Genomic DNA, 20731 nt, shown 5'->3' with positions numbered 1-20731 from the left:
TTCAAGACCTTTTGCGATTTGCCTCCTGCTTCGAAGAGAGGAACAAGAACTAAAAAACGGTCATGGCTTAATTTTGCTTAAATCAGCGCCATGCATATGCACTGCTACAGTGTGCGCAGATGCCTGTCGTCTGTACGTCTGCGCAGATGACAGGACTCTCCACCACAGCACGTGCACCAAATTGTACCTAAATGCCTCAATACTTAGATTAAATTATAAAGCGTAAACCACACCCGAGCTCTTTTAAATGAAGTGAAAAAGAAACTTAATTCAACAAAGCTTGATTACTTTTTTTTTTTTTTTCATTTCCGGTATGCTCCAACAGCTATATGCACAGCGTTACCGCCAGGCTCGAAACAGCATAGAGCATACCATGGATAAGGGTTCTCATGCTCGGAGTTCTATCCCTCGCTCTACGGTAATTTTGTGTATCCGATTAAAACCGGTCGCTAGTAAAAGAACACAGCAATAAGTTGTAGAGACGACGGTGTTCTTAGACTTCCGCTGACGGTTGACGCCAGCGGTTAACGTACCATCAAGGGCTCCAAGACAGCTGCGCGGCTCTGGCCTTCAGATTGCTCGGGCATCTTTATCGACGGGTGGACAAAAAGAGAAAGATCCATCTGTTCATCGGTCGGCAAAGACGTCGCAGCATTCTGGTGCCAGCAGATCGCGACTGCGAGATCAGGCCACGTGTGCCGCCGTTGGCGTCCTTTTGCGATCGCCGGTTTGTGGACACCAAAGCAGCCGCACACATCGGAGTGATTCGCCAGATAAGAGATGGAGCCACGCATATCGATTGTTTCGGAAGAAATTGCACATAAAACAAGTGCCGCCAATGTCTGCCGCGTGTACTCCGTACTACTGCCCTTGAAACACTTAATCAGCGTAATCAATAAGAATGACGAGTGGTCCTGTAGCGCCAGTGATAAACGGGGGTGTACGCCTTTCTTACACTGAAAGTTCATGATCATGGGCGCGCTATACAGCCTTGTCTCTCTCGTAACGTATTTATCTCAAGGACGCATAAAGCGGTCTTCGTATTGTCGCTGTGTGTTCCGCTTATCAAAGATACCCTTAAGCCGCACTCACGCTACTCATACATCATACGAAAGACGGTCTCCGGACACTGTCTGAGGTCTTGCTTGTATGACGATCACATTGGACATACAAACACTGGCTTTAAAAAATGTTCAACGCATGTGGGAAGGAAAGATGCTTCAGTCATGCTTGAGGTTCTGTCAACATCTCTGCAGGGAACATCGTGTCTTTTGTGTGACGTATGAGCAGAGTGCCTGCGGTTATAAAGGAGAACCTAAAGGCCCGTTCACACTCTTGCAACCGAGTACGACCGAGAGAGACCAGACCGGTTTTTAAGGCTCTTGCGACCTCTTAGGACCAGCTCCGCTACAGCGCATCCTGTCCTAAGAGATCGCAAGAGGCTTAAAAACCAGTGTGGTCTCTCTCAGTCGTACTCGGTTGCAAGAGTGTGAACGGGCCTTAAAAGAGTTAGTGACACATCCTACACGACATCGACAATATGACCCAGACTGTCGACATGTGTTCCCGGAGGCGCAAGGGGAGACATTTCTTAGCCTGAGGGCAGTGGTCAAGTGGCTCTTGCTGCTACAGCCTCAGCGGTGAGAGTGCTCCTGGAGAGGCAGTAGATATACCTTTGTCGCCATCGCACTCCCCGGCTTCAGCGAGCATGAGCCCGTCGGACTCCGTGTCAATGACCTCAGCCAAGACGGCGTCCACGATTGGCATCATCATGGCCGTGGTGGCTGTGTTGCAGATCCACGTGGACATGAACATGGTTGTGAGCATGAAGCCCAACATGATCCTGCGGATGAAATTGACACACTGTCCACACTGCGCTCGTGAATCGGTAGACGTGAATCTCTAAATTATGCTTAGCACTCTGTACGCCGTACGTGTTGCATTTTTGTGGCAAAGGGAAGAGTCTATTCTGGACCCAGTAAAATCACACGAAGAAGCGGCTTATTGCATTCATAAACTATATCGCAAAATTTATGTCTTTTTTTTTTTTAAGTCTTCAACCACTTGCCATTTTGCATATGGCTGACTGAAAATAAAAAGAACGCTGTTCGTATGCTCCGGCTCATGTTTTAAATGACTGCGGAGACTGGGCTACGTGGGCTGCTCTAAGAATAGTTAACTGGAAATAGAATCAATATACACTAAAAAGCTTTTTTTTTTTTTTTTCTAATTGAAAACGACTTTTTTTTGCGCCAAGGAAACCCCGCCTAAAACAATCTAGGCATGTGAAAGTCGTCACCTAGTTCCGGAGAACGTCATCACAGTCGAATGTCGCCAACTCGGCATTTGGACCCCAGCCCTATGGCGAGCGTTTTTTAACACCTTTGATTGGCCACCAGCCGAACGTTGACGCAGCACTCCTGTCCAATCTCTGTCTTCTCTCGAAATCACTGTGATGACGTAAGCAATCTGATGCGCAGGTTTTCATTATGCTAGGTGGTGTTGACCGGGCAAAGAACGAGGATATCTCTTCCGGAAAACTGAGGCATCGACTGCGACTCACCATCGTGGGTTGGTGCCGACACACAGCATCACCCGAAGGGCGATCCTCTTGTGCACGTTGCAGTGTTCGATGGCCATGGCCATGATGAGACTGCCGATGAACAGCATGTTCGTCTCCTGCACAAGCGAGGTGAAAAAGATCTTGCGCATATACATATTTGGACAAACTAGAAAACAGAAGGTTGTATATGTTTTATCTATTACAAAGGAAAGTTTAGAAACGTAAATCCACCTTTCTCGCCTGCTTCTAGCTCGAGTAAATTGGTCAACGATAATTCATCACGCTTGTGCTCCGAATTTCCCAGCTGAAGCTCACTTTGCCAAATAAATCATGAAAGCCGACGCATTCCATGTTTCGACATGCCCCGCTTTTCAGTGGCCCTATAGGTAGCAATGAGGAGGACGGGGCATAACCATAGTACACGTTCGTAGTTGGTGCTACCGTTATAGGGCAGACAAGCTCTCCGCTCATCTTATGGTTTCTTTCTTTTACAGATTTTTTTTTTTCTGTTTTCGACATTTATATATCACGACGGATTTCTTATTGAAGTGGGTGCGCCGTATACTTCATTTGTAGTGCTGATTCGTACAAGTGAAGAAGACTCAAAGGCAAATAACTGTCCCTTCAGAAATGTCTATACTTTGCGACCGCTTTTCTTGGCAATGCAGTGGAAGGTAGAGGCGCGCGCGGGCTCTCCTCCTCTCCCCGGAAATGCCGAGAAAAGTTGTCACGGGACTATAAGTAAAGTATTTTGTACGACACTGGGGGAACGAAAATTCAGGCTATTAACTTTAATTTGGTTTCTGAAAGGACAAAGACGGTTCACATATCTTGTAATCGCGCGAGTTTTCCGAGTTGCGACCATTTGTGCATTGTGAGCATCTCTGACCTCGGCGCTCATATGGAAATGTTTTTCACATAATAGAAAGCGTAGAAAAAGACGACACTGTTTTGAATTCAAGCAAAGGGGACATGCAAAGAGCTTATACTGTGGTCTCTAAACCGTCTGCATGTTTCTAACTTCAAAGATTTTTTTTCTTTTTATCAGGCAGGATGTTACTTAAAAAAAAGTACCGTGCCCTCCTCTAGATAGCTCTAAGGGCTTCTTAGATAACTTTGAAGTGCGAAACACTTTGAAGGGGGTAAGGGTCGAGTGCAAGAGACTCCAGAGCCAAAAGCCGCGAAAATGGTAACTCTTTTTATTCCAAAACGTTTCCCACGTGCAGTACCCCACACATTCTTTTATGTCTTTTTATTTGAGAATAAAAAGCATTACACAAAAAATGGCAGCGCACTTTAGGAAATGCATTTTATTTTATGCAAAAAAAAAATGCAATAATAAATCTGGGTCAAATATTCGCTCTTACTGCGTTGTAATTATAGAGTACATGTTCTTATGAGGGTTGCGGTCACGTTTTGTTTTTTTTCAAGAAACGAACATTTCAAAGAAATGGCTCAATGAAATCTCTGTTGGTAGACATCGAGACCGAGAAAACAACGTATTAAAAAAAAAAAAAGAAAAGGATTCTGGACGCACAAACAAACACTGGTTTCAAACTCCACAACGTCCCGCCGACCAACCATAAGCCTATTTCTATCCGCCGATAAAAAACGGCTATGATTAGACGATTAGTAACGTTCCTGCCTCGCGTGCCCGCTCGCCCCCCGGTTGTCGGTCCTCTTTATTCTCGTATTTTGCCATTCCCCAGAGTATGTAGACGTACAGCCAGCTGTCTTTTTCTAAACTATGCACTCGTGGAACGCGTTTGAATGCGAAAGCCAAACGCCGGAGGCCGGCGTTCGGCGTCCTAACGCGTTCGTCAACGACCGCGGCGCAGACAAACGCTGCTAGCTTTAAGTCTACCCACGAATCATTCCAACCAGAGCTCAGCGTTCCAACTGTCCCCCCGCGCGCACTCTTCTCTTCCTCTCTCTCACTTTATCGGCGCACAATTCCTAAATTAACTGATAAGAGATCGAGCCTGCTACACCTCACGCTTAGTAAACCATCGAGTGATTTCCCCCTTCGAGAAGTCAATACACACAGAATACACTTTCATCTTTATAAGGCACGAAACAGATAGGTGGTCAGTTCCCTTTTTAGCGCGCTACAGTTTAAATCCAACCGTAGTCGACGCTACGGTCTGACGGAGCCAATCAACAATTGTCCTTGTGCGTTGTTTGTGCGTGATTGGTCCAGTCTCCGACAACAGGTAAAACAAGCCAAGTAAAACGGAGCACGCATTTTTTTAGGGCGTCTCTGAGGTAGCGTAACGCTTCTTCCGTAGCTGTAAAATGTTCCATTGATTGTGAGGTGTTGTTTACTTTGCGGTTCTAGTAGGTTTCTGGGGAAAGGGGGACTCACCTGCAGGTACGGGTAGCAGGCTTCGTCGGTGGGCAGCACTCCGAGCAGCGGGAAGAGTACGACGGGCAGCAGCGCCGTCACCGGGAGGGGCACGGCGTTGGTCATCCAGAAGGAGGACATGAGACAGACCACGTACGCGCATCTCGCCTCCTGTCGGGAAAGTAAACAAGGAAAAATAGGCCAGAAAGCTGGAGCCCCGCGAACTGCGCGATATGCGTAATGCTACAACTCAACTCTCGTACTTTTATTTTCTATTTAAAGTCGGTGTTTATTGGCTATGTACCATTCACTCCAGTTTTTTTTTTACATTTACATAAATATATATCGTTTTTTCTTAGGTAGTTTTTGTGTTTTGCAATTTTGTTGTTTTATGGTTATTTTGTGGTTATTATTATTTTCTTTTTAAGAACTCCTGAACTGTAATGGGCGGAGAAGACTTTGTCGGACCTTTTCCCGCAACTGTCCTGGCGACCTTAACCTGCAGAGAGAAATTTAAAAAAAAGTGCACCAAAAGGACACTTGAACACAAGACTCATCGAACAACTATCGCGGATCTGCTTTTAAAAGCTGTAGCATTTCTAGGGCTTCTAAACCCTGAGATTGAGGGCGCCCGTCCGTCGCGGCATATTGTGGTGTGTGTATGTTTATACAGCCGGAAGTTAGTCAGCCCCAATGTGTGTCCGGTGTCTCATCAGCAGATAAATAATTTAGCCGTTCAAGTACAACCGCTAGCCTGGGGTCTTCGACGTGCACTACGCAGTAGTGATACACGACCGCACGCCGGTACTTTGTTCATCCAGACCGAAACCGGCAGGGGTCGGGATTGAACCCAGGATTCCTGGGTTCTGCAGCGCGAGCTTTCGCTCCACGTGTTCCGAGCTGGTGCGCGCTAAGCATGCGCTAGCCCATTCCGTTGCGGCAGAATTGCTCAATTTTGCGTGGAAATCTACACGCTAAATTTAGCGGGGAGACTTGAATTGGTATATACTTGACGCAGTGTCACGCCATCTGACACTGTGTCACATCGCGTCACGTTAAGGGACACTGTGACGTCATATGACACTGCGTCATGTGACCTCAGAGTCGGCTAACGTCATATCAGTGTGACTCGGCGGGTGAAGGATCCCCAATGCAATTGCATTACATTTTTTTTTTGGCACTAGCCAGAGAAAGGAGTAGTTTTTTTTTTTTTCATGAACATGGGAGGATTACATGCTGTTTTATACACAAATTCCTAGGTCAAAAAATTTTCGACCCCCCTCCCCCCCTAAAAAAGTCGGCTATGTGAAAGTTACTGCGTAGGAGAGTTACGGAGACATACCAAACAGTCCCTCAATCAACAATTAGCAAAATCTATAATATATTTTCCTCCTTATATATTTTTTAAATACTTATGACAAAAGACTTGACAAGACCGAAACGTTGTCATACTACTTCCGAAGTTGTCTTCCCTTTCTTAACAACAAAGGAAGGCATCGCTTGAATGTACTACTCAATAGAGCTTTTTTTTTCATCCTAGTAGGTTGTTTGAAAAAGAATGTACATGTCAAATCAATAACAATATGTACGGGTGTCTAAAATGCCGAGGCTCGATCTAAAATGGACCATAAAAATCGGCGCCTGTACGTAGCAAGTTAAGCTTCTTATCAAACGTGTATTTCATAGGGCGGTTTTATATTGTAAAATTACAATGTGTAGCTCTCTTTCTGTAAAAAAAAAAGGGCCAAACAACTTGCCAGGGTCAACGGCGGACGACGACGTAGGTGACAGAGTCGAGTTGTGGGGCGCGTTTGGCGCACGTGTTGATAGATGGCGTGGGAGGCAGCTTCGAAAGGTGTAGCCGGTCAGCGAAAGAAAGCAGACGACACACAGACGAAATCGTCGGCAGCAAGGACGCCGTCGTTATGCAACCACCGTTTCTTCTATTTCTGTTCCTTCAAGTTTTGCTCCGATTGTCTGAATTTATTTTTAAACCAAATTTACATTTCAAAAAGAGCATGTTCATTTTAATAGACCACTGTCGTCGCGGGCAGTCTTGATATTTTTTTTTTAAAGAAAGCAGGAACACGGAGGTAGCGCCATCTTTCAATACGTGCGAAAAATTTAGACGATAAGTTTCGATTGCTACGTGCAGGCGCCCATTTTTACGGCCCATTTTGCATTCTCGGCATTTCAGACACCCTAAACAATATAGCTGAAGTTAGAGAAAAAAAAACAACCAGAATTTCTTTTTATGTTGGTTACAGTTTTATTTTTATTCGCTATGGCTTAGAAAACTAGCACGGGGAAAACAAAAGAAACAAAAAAGAAAAAAGAAGATAGAAATTATTTTGCCTAAATATGACTCGGTCACATATATGGCCTCTCATTTATTATGTTTACAATTTGAAACCAGCCGTCAGATTGCATTTCTGTTCGGCAAGTTGACGCTTTAGTATCCATTTAAATGTGTGATGCGTTTGTCACACACTACACTTCTTTGGTTACGTATGCATCTAAATAAGAGATGCGGAAATGACACTTATCTCTTATGGATATGTCGGATAACACTGACACACATGAATGTTGTCTGTCTATAGTGAGAAACCTTTTTCCCCTGGAAGAACAAAGACGGAGGCGATAACGAACTATCTCACTGTGAACACACGATGCAGCAAACCGCAGGGCGCTAGAAATACAAATAAAATAAAGCGGTGAAAGGGAACGATAAAGAAAAACTTTCCATCCTTCAACGGGCTTGTAATCTTCTCGTAGAAAATATTTTCCTCAGTCTGGGTTCCTGGGACACTGTCCCCGGTAATCCCAATGTAGTGCCGCAGTTATAACAATGCCCGAAGGCTCTGGATGCCCGATGCCCCGATGCCACTAATAGAGTATTTATGCAAGTATTAGGAGGGGAAGACAGGACGTCGCCACTTTATGGGAACACTTTGCACGTGCTTTCCTCAGCATGGACAAGATTTCATAAAGCTGCACAGCTCGTTCGAAGGTTTAATCTCAATGTCAGTTTCTGTAAATTGCTGTCGTTTGTTTTGCAATAAAGGGTGAAAAAAATCTGGATGTGAGGGTACCATTCTAGGTAATGATTTTAGACACCTTGGGAAGGAACAGCAGCAAAATCTTGGACAATGGTAAAAAAAAAAAAAAAAATACACACGACGGGACGGTTCCGGACTAACAAGTAACAAAAAAGCACGTTGTACCGTTTGTGGCTTGTGTGTTTGGCGTGGTTTATAAGATCCTCTTGTCCTGTGGCAATGTCTACGTTGCAACGGACAGACAGGTCGCTGTCTGCTGGCTTGGAAAACATTCGTATCCACTCAGGGCCACTGTTGAGGGGGTTGCTACCTTTACACTGCAGGGACTGAAAGTGCCAGCCTAATTTTAGTGAAGTATTTGTTTTGTATAAGCATACATACACAGGGAGACTTTTTTTTTATCTCTGAACTTGGCAAGAGGTGCGTCAACGAGCCGCCCAGTGGCTCTATCTAAAAAGAACAAGGAAAAAGACAAGCGCCGAAAGACCAGGACAAGGTAAGAAGACGACGACACAAGGCGCACTCGCAACTGAAGATTTATTTATGGAAAAACATAGTCTTATATACACTTTTAAAAAACACCCACGTCACTTTCCACGTGCCCACTCTTTATCCAAGAATAGACACTCTTTTTCTGACAGAGTCACTGAAGGCTCGCTTATGCACTTATCTGCACCCTTCCTTATTGCATACGCCTCATGAATTTCCCTTGTAATCTTTTTGCTGTATCGCCCCAGGATTGCCACGTCATTGAAAACTGGTGTGCACTCACATCGGTTGCAATGCACAGCCAGGTGCCCCGAAGGTGACTGTTTTAAGGAAGCAGCATGCTCTCTTGCGCGATCATTTACACAACGCCCAGTTTGGCCTACGTAAGACCTACCGCAAGAAAGCGGAATGTCATACACAACACCAGTGTGACATTCTACAAACTTATTCTGGTGTTTTTTCTTACACTCGTCACTCTTCCCTTCGGGATCATTGATTTTCCTGCATAACGCAGAAAGCTTTTTAGGGGCTGAAAAAACGACAGGAACGTCGTAACGTTCCGCCACCTTTTTTTCGTTTTTTCGTTTTTTGCATATTTCCTGCAAGACGTAGAAGAACGTCATACAAGTCACGCAGGAAAACATCCCATTAGCCCCGAGGGACGTGCACTCGCTGTTCTGCCGTGACATCTCGGGGAAGCATGTTCAAGACTAATACTGAGGAAATCAAAAACGCCGAGCAGTCTTCTACAGGGCCGACAGCAAGTAGGGTGACATCGAGAGTATCACGTGCTTCGTCAAAGTGTTGACTCTAACGCTGTCTTGTTCTCCCGCCTTGATCCTGCTGTCCTATTTCCTTGCACCGGCAGAACTTAGACAGAGTGGAGTTCCCATACGTGAGAACTATATCGCCTTTCTCCGGACAAGCGGTGAGCAAGAATACCAGAATATATATATATATATATATATATATATATATCAGATTGTTTAGCACGGTATTCGCAACTCTAGCAAAACGGACGCCGCCAAGCGGGAAAACCGAGAACCAGCCGGTCCAGGTCGCTCCGCGCCCCTCCGCGTCTCTGGTGGCTTTCGCGGACACGTGTTGTTGGCGCGGTGGCGAACAGTGTAATTTGACGAAGGTTCGAATATTTCTTAAGTTTGCCTGAGTGATCATTAATGTGGTGAAGCCTCAGTACATTGTTTTCTTCTATCACGTGTTTGAAAGCCCGTTTACTCCACAGCACACGGTCGCGTGCTTTCGATCTCTTGGATGGGGAGGAATCACGGAAAAACTTTTTGATTTCTTGTCTGTCTCGAATCACATTCAAAGTGACGACTGCTTGGTAACTGATACTGGAGGGAACATCAATGTTGCAGCCAAGTGAATGGGAAGGTTCGATAGCTGCTTTTCTTGAGTTAGCTATAAGTTTGAGCCACCCACGCCGGTCGGTGCGTTGGCTATTCATCTTGGCTGCTTTTCGCCGAAAAAGCCTCTGGACCACACTGAAGGAGATGGGCTGATTTCGCAATTACTTGATTTAGGAAAACTTGCTCGCTGCAAATGATGAATGAGGGAAATTATCTGTTTTAAAAAGGTGGGGGACGAGTCTCGCAACGTTAGATGCTGTCACGGCATTTTGACCTATCGCGCCTCCAATATTTATATTACGAGGACGTCGAAGCCAGCAGCAATATACGTCTACATTGGTCAGGTTGGCCGGCCACAAAAAAATACCAATTTTCTCCGTTCAGGATTCGAAGCAAAGTTCAATGCAGAGAGGTTCTGCGTGAATCTTCAATGAAGACTCTTCTGTTTGTCTCCGCGCTGCCGACTATAGAACCATTTGGCTAAGTTTAAGTAGTATGTCTCCGTCTGTCAAATATACTTTTATTCAGCAACTCACCTAATAGCTAGTCAACGAAGCTCATGTTTCAACCCCAAGGATATACTAATATCGCTTTAGTGGGACATAGTACGTAATATAATACATAACCCGCTCGCCAAAATGACTTCTCGATTGCTACATAAACCTGAATTGAAATACGAGTATCAGCTGCTTAGTGGGGCGCCGGCGGGTTAACATGGTCCTTGGCTCAAGAAGCGGTTGCTTAATTTTCGTAATGTTCCTGCAGCCTGCGTTGTTGGCCGAGCAGATGACTGGAGCTGTTTCGTAAGCGCGGATACGCACAAAAGCTTGATTTTGCGGACAGATAAATCGCATGATCGAGGCATGCGAGTTAGCTGAAAAGTTACTCTCTGTGGAACAGTTCTATAGTTATCGCCGCTTTCCTTAGATGATCAAAACTGATTAGTATATTACCGTCTCTCCGGAGCCCGTAGTTTCGGTTTTGAACGAAATGGCTGAAACGAAAGCTTGAAAAAAGAAAAAAAAAAAGAAAAAAAACACCGGCAAAACAAAATTATGCTTTGCAAGTTTATCTGCACCGGCTACACTTAACCGTCTCAGTTCAAGTACCTATAAAATTGGGCATTAAACAAAAGAAAATCTGTTAAATTGAACGCGCCACCTGTTCAGACGGCCCGGCCGAGCCGCCGCGACCTGGACTCAGCCACCATGTTTGTTTGGTGGTGGCACCCCCATAGGTCGCTGGAGTCGCGAATATCGCAAAATCGGAATACCTCAAGAGAGGAGCACGGGAGGAGGAGAGGGTACGTATGAGGAGGAGGGGCACGCCCACCCGTCAGTACCCTCCCCTCCTCCTCCTCAAAAGCTGCGCTCTTATTCGGCGTAACAGAAAGTTGTAAACGTCTTTAATTTTTCCTTATTTTTATGTGTTACTTTACACGCGGCTTTTGAGAAAAACAATCGGTGACAACGCGAAGAAACATGCGGACGTTATCGCACGGCGTGAACCCAGTTACAACAATTTAACAGGGCCCTAAGCTCTTTACAAAGTTTTACTAGATTTGTTTCTGTATTTGTGTTGTTGATTTTGTTTTTTCTGGTGCACGCTGTAGCGCTGGCCTGCGTTTTTCTTGATGCGAAAGCAGCTCAATGTATGCGGACGAGACCAAGGCTGTGAAGCGAGGCAAAAAGATAAGTTTTAAAAATCTACGCTATTGACCACGATTGAAGACGCGTATGGTTAACAGCGAACAACAAAAGCTGAAAACACTAAGAGTGCTACATTTGAATGTCCTATATTCAAAAAAAAAAAATCACTTTAGACGGTCAAAGAACGATATAATTGCTTAGCAGCGATTTTTGTATATACTTGACCTGGCGTCGGTAAGCGAGGTTAGTAAAACACCTCTACAACTAAACAGGACAGTTTCTTGGTTAAATAATCTTGGATAGTTAAGGCGCGGTTATGTGAATAGAAAACACGAAAGACACGGACGACGTGTCTGCTTGCTCAGCTCTCGCAGAGACGGAATTTTGCAGCATTTTTTTGTCGATAAACCTAAGCAAGTGTACATCACTTGCTTAGGTTCATCGCGCAAAAACGTTTATGTCTGCGGCAGCAAAAAGTTACGCCGCGGACGTCAGGTGGAGTAACACGGGCGACGTCAACTTCATTTTACGGCCTCCTTTTCTTTTTTTGTTCTTTTATATGGTTTCAGCCGAGGTTACAATTTTGTTTAGTGCAAAGAAACTCGGGGGTAGTTTCGGAAAAGTCAGTGCAGTCATCCTGCCAGGGTTGAACAAATCTTCATCAACCAGCGCGACATCCGTCAACTGTGCTTCAGGTGGATGCTATCTAAACCAATTTAAGGTCTTTGCTACGCCTGAAACATTTTGGCCAGGACACAGTTTCTGTTACAAGAACTCAGAGCTTTCCACCAATCAAATCTTTCGTCAGTAAAGCGCGAAACACATGTACGACGAAACCGCCCAATCCGACGTGCGAACTGCCGGAATGACCTCCGAGGGCGAGGGTTTTCGAAGCACCGGTGGGCGTTGACTACCCTCGCCTCCGACCGTCGGATCGGACGGTTTCGTCGTACATGTGTTTCGCGCTTAACACCATAAAAAAAAAAAAAAAAAATCTAACCTCCAGTTGCATGTATTGGCGTGGAGCAGTCTAACGCTAAAAAGTACTTCATGCGTCTTCGCATCAAAAAATAATTGAAAGTGTCCTCCGAGGTTGAAGAAATGACGCCCTAGCCCTTTGTCCGCGTTGGGTGGTCGGAAGTCAGAAACAATGAAGTTGCTGCAGTTCAATCAGTGACACAGAGTCCCTGCCCTGGAAACGCCGAGAAACCGAAACTCAAGAAACTCGACGATACAAAGATGGCCGCGCAGTACTGCCAGACTACCAAGCAGTTTGGCATATCGTCTATTGAACTAAACACTTAAAGGGACACTGACAACCCCCAACATTTTTTTTTTTTCATTTTTTGCCGGGCGATTTATTATGGTTGTCGGAATACTACCCAATTAATATTTTGCTACAGTCACGTATTTTGTTACTAAAGCCAAAAAACGCAACTGCTCGAAATCAAAACTGAATCCCCCGCACCGCACGGAGAAGTGGAGAGTAGAGAGTGGCGGAAGTCACGTGGCTACACCCGACCGTGCGATTTTTGTTTTCTTACGTGCGCAGCAGACGAAATGCGTTGCGGGATGCGTTCGCCGTGCGATTCCTTTGCAGTTATGTTTGTTGCGCGCGCTGTTCTGTACTTCAAGATGAGTTGTTTGGTACATTTAAGTGTTGGCAATTAGTAGTGAGTGCCCGAGGTGAATTCCCGTGATCGGCTCCGAAAAGAATACTCCCAAGATGTTGCCTGAAGAGCTGCCTCACATGTCCTGCATCTGAAAGTGGCATATTGTGCAGCAGAGTGCGCAAGTTTCCGAAAGATCAGCGGGTCGGGATCAATGGCTGGCTGCAATTCCTGTAGAACAATTACGGGAACCTCGGAGAGCGGACGCTACCCGATTCATATGCTCCTTGCATTTGGTGGAAAGTGACTACATTGAGTTCGCAGGCGCCAAAAATGGAATCTCATACCACTTAGTCCAGTGACGTATCGTCTACAACAATTTTTTTTAGTGATAATTATAAAAAAAAAAAAGAAATGTAAACATCGCGAAATGTTTGAAAAAAAGAAAATTGTACACTCTTACTCGGGATCAAATCCGTGCCCACTGCGTGTGAAGCGGACGTCTTTCAACTGAGCTACTGAAGAACTCTTTCGTCCGTAGTAATGCAGCGGGTCGACTGTATGTCGGAAAGTTTGTTGTCGATTCCCCTCCAGTGCAATCACTCCCGGCTTGAACTCGGGCAGCACCACGCATTGGCCACATTCGCACCTAGTAAAGAACCCGTACGCGTGCGCATTCAACTCGAAGTACGCACTTCGTGCTTGATGTTTGAGCGAGCGATGTCTTCAGCCACGAGAAAGGACGACGGCTCGGCGACGTCTTGGTGCAATCGGCTTGCTGTTGGGCGTGTCGTACGTGATGAATATAAATTATTTTAATCGGTCCAAAATTTCTCTTTCGAAGGAAGACAGAATTCGCCGGTACCGTGAGCGACAGTTCTGAAGTAGAGGCCCCATGCCCGTCGTCCGCTGCCACCCGCAAGTCCCACGAAACGCGAAACGATGCCATGTTGAGAATTATGCAGTGAACGCGCAGAATGCTTGCCTCCGGTTGTCTGTGCAACCTTTTTTTTTTTTCTTTTCTTTTTTCAATCAGCGTATTTGCAGCTTTCTGGAAGCCACAAAAAAATGGCTTTCATATTTCTTTTTTTATTTTTAGTACTGACTGTGCGCCTTCAATGACCCACTACTTTGATTAAATTTGGTGGTCGCGTCTAAACCTTAGAAAACGGCCCTTGACCACGGAAAAAAGAGAGAGCGCAACTCAAACCGGCCAGTTCTCGATCGGCGGTTTTTGGGCGGAAAGAAACCGAATTTCGAGCCGCAAATTCTGTTTTGGGAAGTTGGGCTCTCATATGTCACGTACAACTAAAAATCTCGACGAGCATAGATACCCTGTCAGTGTCCCTTTAAAACGCACAAATTTCTAATACTTCAGTTACTTGTAACATCTGTGGTATTAGTATAAATCCAAGAAAGGTAAGATGACTTCGCACACTAGCGTAAAACAAGCCCTGCTTTCCTGTTTAATAACTGCGACCTTCTACGTCTTCAGAGCGCGAACAAGTCTCCGTTCCTCATTCGTTGACACCTTTGAAAACGATTGGAAACAGCGAGGTAGCGGCTTGCCCGACCATCGCCAAACTCGACCATGTTCGGTCGGCTTTCACTGCTACTACCATCTTATATCCACAAATCTGGTGTTCCGTCCTCCGGGGGACACCAATTATTATCAGAATATATCAACCGAAACTAAGTTTGTATAAAAGTTTCAGATATGGATAAGTGCTCTTTCGATTGGCAGCGTAAATTTACCCTAGTTTTTGGTCTATAATTCGCACCTTTCATAAGTCGCACCCCCTCAACAGCTGTTTTTTTTTTTTTTTTCGATATGTATAGACGCTTTACCCACGCGCCGTTACAGCCGCCATTGCTGACCTTTTTTTGTCTTGCCGAGGTGCCGAGCCACTGAAGCGGGCGTTGAAGAGCCCCCACAAAGGCCAGTGCTGAGGAGGACACGATAGAATAAGAAATGGCAATAACCGTGTCCTGCTGTGGTAATGGTGAACAGAACCAAACGTAGTAAGAGGAAACAAAACTGAAGGTCGATATAAGGTGGCAGACATGCACAGCTGCTGCAATGCGCCTATGTAAGTCGCATGATATATTTGTACGGTCGGCGCGCCGAAACTGCGTTGAAACGTCCGCTTAATATGTGCATTAGATTGCAATACATGCCCAAGTAAAAGCAAGCTTAAATAATGTCGTCAGCGAATTGAACGAAACAATATGAGGGAGAAATTTGGCTGTACACACCATCGGAGACACGTATATCTTCCGCAGATAGTGCAACGAGTCCTGAGTCTTGGTCCCAAGTTCGGAACTAGAACCAAATAAGTCGGCACCTGAGCTGCTGTCAATGGTCAGACAAGTGGCACTTCGTGCACCAGAAGCGGAATATGACCGCGTCACCTCCAAAGGAGTATATACTTTTACGAAAAAAGTACTGAGCCTTACCGTTACCTACCAAAAAAGTGGTGACCTACCTAAAGGAGCATCACAGGTCTCGAATGCCGGCTGATAAAGAAGGAGGATTCGTGCTCATGAGCCACGACTCGTTTGGTGTAACAGCCCTCTCTGCCATTGAGTCCGTTTTTCAACGCATCAACGACATCTCCCTAGCTAAGATCAAGAGCGAAGCTAAAAAACTGTGTCTGTCGATAGAGTTAAAAAAGCTTTCCTCTGACATAAACCGTAACCAACTTTTAAGCCTGGAATTGTTTTTCAGTGCCAAGATTCACAAAACCGAATGCCCGCTCAGAGTTATTGTGTCCGAAAGGGGAACCTGGCAAAAGTCGCTAGCCTTATTTCTTCAAGAAAAAACGGAATCTTTTCACGATTGATGATCCATTCTTAATTAGGATCTCCAACGAATTAATAAGATTCCTACCTGAGCGTAATGACAACAACTTAAACGCATTTTCAATTGGCATAAAAGATCTGTACTACGCACTACCTCAGGACCGTCTTTTATACTGCACTGAGGAAAGCATTAGATATTTTGGGACCATCGCATTCCAGAACGCTTCGGGCATCCCCCAAGACAGATTTATCGAGTAGATTTCCTTTTACCTGCACTCCGCCTTCGTCACTTGGGATGGGAATGCATACCTTCAAAAACAAGGGGTTTGCATAGGGTCTTGTATCACCCCTGCGCTCATTGACATTTACCTTGCGCACCGTGACAGACTGCTGCAAAGAAGCTTAGACTTTCCGGAAGTCGTGAATATCTTTCGTTACGTAGACTATTATATAATCTTCCTTGACGTCGACAGAAGCAAGTTTCCCTCCACGATGGCCAAAGTTCTGTCCACTTTCGAGGAGTGCACCAATCCGCTGGAGCTCACGCACGAGTTTCCCGTTGAAAGATTTATCAGATTCCTAAATTTACGACTATTTATATTGGCCTTTCACGCATGCTGGTTGTACGAGCCACGAGAAAATAAGCCGCTCTTTAACTCCAATTCTGCACAGTCCAAGTTGGTTAAGAGGGGCATCGTCAAACTTTGCCTTAAAAACTAACTTATAAAATCGTGCAAACATCCGATAAAAACAAGCTTCTGTGCACAAATTTGTCGCCTGTCATCAGCAGGGTATCCCACTTCCTTATTAACATCAGTGGCGGAGAACCTTCTCAGAGAACAGAAAAAAGATGTCACCAGACGAAAACCAAGAGACAGGTCAACTAGTCCTATTGTTGTGCCTTACATCCACAGCATCTCCCATGGTCTTAAGAAAGCGGCAAAGAGGGTCACATCGACGTCATCTTCTAAGCTCCGAACAAGCTTTCCAGTTTATGCGAAAAAGTGAACAACCCCCAGCAACATTCAGCGAGCTGCACAAAAAAGCACCAGAGCATGTTTTGCTCCGTGCGCAGAAAGGGTAGTATATTCCTTTCCCTCTCCTGTGGGAAACGATATATCGACCAGACTGGGAGATGTTTAAACGATCGACTCCGTGAACGATCGACTCCGTATGACATAACTAGAGCCAATTCACGACATTTAGGTCTACATTGCCGTAATTGCGGATGTCCGGCACATCTAGATAGGTGTGCAGTAGCTTATTTAGTGGCACTAGTGTACAGTGGTTGGCAGAAGCGGAAGTCAACTGACTAGAAAGATGGTGGAAGCGGAACATATTGCGCCAGGTATGACGATAATTGTGTTAGCACTCCATCGCTCACTTTATAAGGAAAATAGTTATCTTATTTTTTTAAGATTGGATAAACGCCCATGATCTTAATTTCATGGGACGAAGAAGAAAAAGAAGCCAATATTCACGAATGTATCGAAAAGGCGTAGAAGAAAAAGAAGTGCAAATATAGATTGAGTTGTGAGTCATTGCTGTGTGAGTGTTTCGACTGCTGTGATTGTCACTAAGTGGGATTGTTTTTGTGGCCCGTGGTGACGTGTGTTTGTACGTATGCGCTGTTATTTGGAGACATGGATAACCAACTCGCCCAAGCCGCCGTTGTGTCCAGCGATGCACCTGACTGTCGACAGCAGCGCCACCGCTGCATCCTGACCGGCTGCTCCTTCTCTCGCTCGCCGAGTCTTGCACCTATCGTAACACACATATCCTAATCATCAGAACTTTCATCTTGTATATTACATCATCACATTATCCTCTTCACTAGACGCGGCACCGCGGGCCTCCTTGGTACGGGCTGTTGCCTTTCTGCGGTGCCGCGGCTCTCCTGAGCAAATAAAGATGATTATGATTATTATGATTATGACCTCCAATTCTATGGCCGCTGTAGAACTAACTGGTCAGAGAGAAGCGCTCGTGCCCAAGCCGCGCTAGGCGAGGTTCAATTCATTTTTCATACTGTGTTAGTAAACGCCGGACTGTGGGGACAACACGCTCGCTAAAGCACCCCATATAGAGCTCACCGTTGAAGAAAAATCACCAACGAAAAAAACCGCGACCTGTGCAGGATGCGGCCGTAGACCGGCACATTTGGCACGCCTTGCAGAATTCTGCTTCCAGTCGCTCATACGTGAAGCTGACCACGCGAACGTCGTTTTACAAAAAGTTAAATATCTTTTATTCTTATTTTTTAGAGCTCGACTTAGAGCTGATAAGATATTTAAAAAAAATAGTGCGAAAACGACGGCCGCGCATTTTCAATGTCCTATAGTCGTCGTCTGCACACTGGTTTGCGAGCTTGCTCCCAGGTGGCCATCGTTCACACATCTCGTTAAAAGTATACACCTTTGCAAGTGGGATCCCGGCTTAACCTCGAACCGCGCGCCAAGGTGAGGCGGACCTACTCTCCAGCCAGGACGTTCGCTGGTTGTCGTACAATGTTGCCAAGCGTCTCTCGCCGAAGCGCACACCACTCAGCGCAGAAAGAAATTTAAAAAAATAACTATAAAACGTACACGTGTCGTCTTCGACCGCGAAAGAGCACAGATAATTAAATAAAATGCCTAAACCGGTAACAAATCGAAAAATTTAAAAAAAGATCTGAAATCTTAAGGCGCTCTTCAGAATCCGCCACAAGTCGCATGGCCTTTGCATCAACGATGGCTGCGCTCAAGGCAGCTCTGGCTTCCACAACATGCAGGAACAGAGGCTGCGATCGTTATAGAGTCAGCTCCAAACCTTAAAGATGCCCCGTCCTACAATATGTGATGCTACGATTCTGTGTGGATACCTCCTCCTGCGTTCCGAGACAGTAAGTGTGCCGCTAACGTTAGCCATCGGCGATGCAGCAAACGGGACCATCTTGTCATCGCGCACCCCACTGACGTGCCCCTGGCGCACCCCAGCATGGCGGAAACGGTACGGGGCGCCAGCATCGCTCAAAATGGCAGCACACAGGAGCCTTCTTGCAAACGTGTATAACTTATCGCAATTCTCCTGCTCATCGCCCGTCTCTACCTAAAGTGACTTTAGTCTCTACCAGGCGTTCTCGGCGTTCTTGGCGTTCAGAAAGTCACGCGGGAGCGAGCTCGCAAGCCACTGAGCAAACGACGAAAAGGGAAACACCACGACCAGCTGTAATACTGACCTGCCCACAGAATGGCTCCTCCTGGAAGACGCTGTCGCCGATAAAATGCGTCGCTTTGCCATTGTGGGCGCTCGGTAAATAAATGATTTCCGCGACCCAAACGCGGTTCACAGCCTGTCTAGAGCACGGCGCGCGGCAGGTGATATTTGTTTCTCGGGAACGCCAGCCGTAGCGGGGCGCCAGCAGGCTGCAGTAGCAGTAGCACAACACAGCAAGGTGCATCGCTCTAATGTTTGCTTATGGCGAATTCCACTGGGCGTTTTGGAGCGCGCCGGGATCAGTTGACCAGATCCGGATTGGAGCACAAGATCCGAACGGGGTCGCGCCGCCTACGGATCCTCAGTGGAACATGACCACTGCTCCGGGATCGGCGAATGTCTTCCCGTCATTCAACTGCCCGGGAATCCCCTTTTCGCGGCCGCTGCGGTCGTTTCGAAGACGTTTTCGCTACGCGGAGCTAGCACGTGTTCTACGCACGAGTGGCAGGAATGGCTCAGGCGCTTCTAGCAACGATTGCCGAAATGCCCGTAGCGCCGGCAAATACCTTCTCTTCTCCTTCCTGGAAAACGAACCGGCTGTCGAGCCAATGGGTAAGCAAGCGGCCATTAGGAATTCTTCTGATGTCGAGACAATCTAGGAGCCCAGTCCGTGACGTGCTTCTTCTTCTTCTGAGGCGAGATGGGCGAGATCAGGCGAGATGCTCCACGAGAAAGGAAGTCACGTGTGTGCGCTGAGGGCTCCGAAATCGTGGGAGCGACTTTTCTCGTGGCGACTTCCACGGGTCGTTTTGGAGCGCGCCAGGATCGATTTTCCCGGAGCGAGCCTATTTGGGCGATCGGGATCGAGACGAACTTGTTCCACTGGTCGTTTTGGATTAGCTCCCGCTCCAGATCTCGATCTGGATCCGAGAAAAGTCGCTCCCCCGATTTCGGCGGATTCAACCGGAAGCCAGCCGGGTCAGCCCTCGGCGCACACACGTGACTTCCTTTCTCGCGGGCATCTCGCCTGATCTCGCCTCAGAAGAAATGGTAATGGCCGCTTGCTTACCCCTTGGCTCGACAGCCGGTTCGTTTTCCAGGAAGGAGAAAAGAAGAGAAGGGTTTTGCCGCGCTACGGGCATTCCGGCAATCTTTGCTAGACGCTCCTGAGCCATTCCTGCCGCTCGTGCGTCGAACACGTGTTAGCGCCGCGATCTCGAAAACGTTGATGCTTGGAACTTGGAACCAGCCGCTACCAGACGCCTGATTTGTTTAAAAAAAAAAAACCAGGACGTTTTGGGGGAATGAATCGATCACATAGCAGGCGGTAGACAAGTAGACAGCGTTGAAAACTATTTATTCCACCGATTGTTATGAAGGCCGATGGTGCCGGTGTCGCAGTTTTGAAGCACTGTCAGTTCAGCTCAACACCACGTTACAAAAGACGGTTTGGGGTACTACCGGTGCTAACGCAATTTCACAGTAGAAATAGGAATTGCATGAAAGAACCGGACAGAAACACTTCATACGGTGGCGTAAATGCCGAACATATAGCAGCGATGTCACTTTCCTCGGTTAGGGCTATCTGCTTTGTCAGCGAATGAAGAACATCTTGATAAAATAAAGACCGGAAAATACTCCCCGTGTCAA

At 46.2% G+C, this 20731-nt stretch overlaps 1 protein-coding gene across 1 annotated transcript in view; it reads right to left on the bottom strand.

The window, feature by feature from the left end:
• Positions 1–20731, bottom strand: part of LOC8031226 (solute carrier family 13 member 5-like) — a 53154-nt gene that overhangs the window by 8004 nt on the left and 24419 nt on the right. Inside the window, exons 2-4 of the mRNA XM_029991326.4 lie at positions 4929–5078; positions 2564–2679; positions 1674–1843 (exon numbers count right to left, since the gene is read on the bottom strand). Coding sequence (XP_029847186.3) covers positions 1674–1843; positions 2564–2679; positions 4929–5078 — 436 coding nt within the window. The remainder of the gene's footprint in view (positions 1–1673; positions 1844–2563; positions 2680–4928; positions 5079–20731) is intronic.

This window comes from Ixodes scapularis, unplaced genomic scaffold, assembly GCF_016920785.2.
Source record: "Ixodes scapularis isolate PalLabHiFi unplaced genomic scaffold, ASM1692078v2 PGA_scaffold1__304_contigs__length_218370807, whole genome shotgun sequence".
Classification (NCBI taxonomy): Eukaryota; Metazoa; Arthropoda; class Arachnida; order Ixodida; family Ixodidae; genus Ixodes; species Ixodes scapularis.
The sequence above is the reverse complement of the archived record's forward strand: the minus strand, read 5'-3'. Positions and strand labels throughout refer to the sequence as shown.